At 45.8% G+C, this 2272-nt stretch overlaps 1 protein-coding gene across 1 annotated transcript; it reads left to right on the top strand.

The window, feature by feature from the left end:
• Positions 1–455: 455 nt before the first annotated feature.
• LOC139132282 (allatostatin-A receptor-like) lies at positions 456–1487 on the top strand. Its single transcript, XM_070698671.1, has one exon. It carries the CDS (start codon positions 456–458, stop codon positions 1485–1487), a length of 1032 nt encoding a protein of 343 aa, XP_070554772.1.
• Positions 1488–2272: the final 785 nt, after the last annotated feature.

The raw sequence follows: 2272 nt of genomic DNA, 5'->3' as shown, positions 1-2272 counted from the left end.
TCCCCCCATATGCAAATCATGCGTCAGAGGAGAGCCCGGCGTTGAAATGCTCACTCACACTGCATGGGAATCCGGTGTTTATCACGCAAAAATATCCTAGTTCAAAGCATGTTCTTTGAATAGTCAATCGACGCAATAAATCTTCAGCTCTTTCGATGGTTTTGTTTCCTATTAAAAGACGATTCACAATCGTACAGCGAGTGAACGATGAGCGCGGACACTCGGAAGGAAGTTCAAGAATACATTTTCGAGTATATAGCTTTGAATGCGCGTTCACCGCGGCTATGCCTATTCAATAAAGATGAGCGTCTCCAGGGTAACCAAAATGCTGGTGCATAGACTCCGCTATAAAAACGATGTGCGTCGCAATTCTGTCTGTGAAATCGAGAGCCGGAATCAACTGACGAAGTTGAAAGTCATATCTTAGCTTGAAGCAGAGACAAGGCGTTCAAATAATGAACACTACCCACGGTAGCAACGTCAGTGCGCCAACGCCTGGGCTCCCGTCTGTCAGCGGCCCAGAGTGGATGTACGTGCAGACGACAGAAGTCATCATCGCGATCATCGGTGTTATTAGCAACTTTGTCGTGATCGTGGTTATGGTCGGTATTCCGACTCTCCGGTGTAAATTCACCTACAAGATGACGGCATGTCTTGCTGTATCCGATTTCATATCCTGCATTTTCCTGATCCCGCGGACGATGAGGGGAATGTTCCCGATACCGTCAGGCATCGCGGGAGAGATCTACTGTCGAACGGTGAAGGCGACCGTGCTGTGGGTCAGCTTGGTAGCTTCCACATACAGCCTTGTTGCTATTACCTGTGAGAGGTACTTCGCTATAGTACATCCAATCAGTTACAACGTCCACAAGAAAAAGATACCGGCCTGGAGCGTCGTCACCGCCGTCTGGCTCCTGTCCTTCGTGATGCAGAGCTTCTGCGTTTACAACAACTCCTACAGCGCAGAGATGCAGAACTGCAAATATCAGTGGCCACTGGGGGAATGGTATCAAACTTTCGTTGGCGTCGGCCTCTTTTTCTCCACATACTTCATCCCTATTCTGATCCTACTCGTGGCCTACTGCAGAATTCTGGTCGCCTTTCGACAAAATGAGAGTAACACCGGCTTAAACAATTCCGGTACGGGTGGGAAAAGCGCGACCGTGAAAGCCAAGAAGAAAGTCGTCAAGATGTTTCTGGTAGTCTGTCTGGCGTTCGCTGTTTGCTGGGGTCCGAATCAGTTCATATTCCTCCTGAGCAACTTCGGTTTCAACAACTACAGCCAAACTTTCTACAACTTCACCCGAATTTTGGCGGCCTGCAATTCTTGCATCAACCCTTTCGTCTACGCGGTCTGGAGCAAGCCGTTTCGCAACGGCGTCGCTGCGATATTTTGCTGCAGGGGCCAAAAAGTCAGCGTCGACTCCGCTGAAGAAGCAAACACGCAGGATTCCAGGGAAAGCAGAACTCGGACGACACAGGCATAAGTCAGCAAGTCGCATGATCTGATTCAGAATCTTTACGTCGAGTTTAGCGTGTACTTTAACTGTAAAAGGTTTACTTTCTAGTCAACATAGGGTTCAACTTATTCAATAATGCGATACAATTTTAAGACGAACAACGTGGCATCATTAGTGCTTTATACTTCCCATGTACGCAACGTAAAAACTTTCGCTTCGTCGTCTAGCTGCTCTATGCTAATCTCAAATTGCGCATCGTTTTAACCTATTCGCCCCAACCCCCTGTGGGCAGATCCACACTTATCATCGATAACAATAACTTAGGGCCAAACCATGGTAAGGTTAATCGATGCCTTTTCAATCAGTGTTCACTGTCTGTATGACTAAAATTGGTCGAGTGCATTATGAATTAATTAATTTGTTTGAATAATCCAAGTCGCAATATTCAGATATGCTTAAATATTTTCGAAGCAATCTTCAAATCATAGACTCTCGTTCTCCCTCGTTCTCGGGGGGGGGGGGGGTTCATGATTTGATAGAGAACAGTGCACCATAGCACAGCCTATTCAAAATTCACACATTTATACCGTTCACAAGGCGATAATCATCTTTCGAGAAGTTGATTTCGTTTTACTTTGCACCAATGCAATTTAACGACTCCCATTGGTCATGTGTCGAAAGGATACAGGATTTTGTACGCTCCAGGTGGTTGGTTATACCCAAATAAGACAGACCGGGTATTATCTGTCTCAAAAGTGTATGACAACAACAGAATATTCTTTTAATGAAAGAGGAAATGAATTTCGCGAACT

This window comes from Ptychodera flava, chromosome 4 (genome assembly GCF_041260155.1).
Source record: "Ptychodera flava strain L36383 chromosome 4, AS_Pfla_20210202, whole genome shotgun sequence".
NCBI lineage: Eukaryota > Metazoa > Hemichordata > Enteropneusta > Ptychoderidae > Ptychodera > Ptychodera flava.
The sequence above is the reverse complement of the archived record's forward strand: the minus strand, read 5'-3'. Positions and strand labels throughout refer to the sequence as shown.

Bases quoted from the DNA above. Each gene is read 5' to 3' on its own strand.
- LOC139132282 (XM_070698671.1), top strand. From the start codon at position 456: ATGAACACTACCCACGGTAGCAACGTCAGTGCGCCAACGCCTGGGCTC.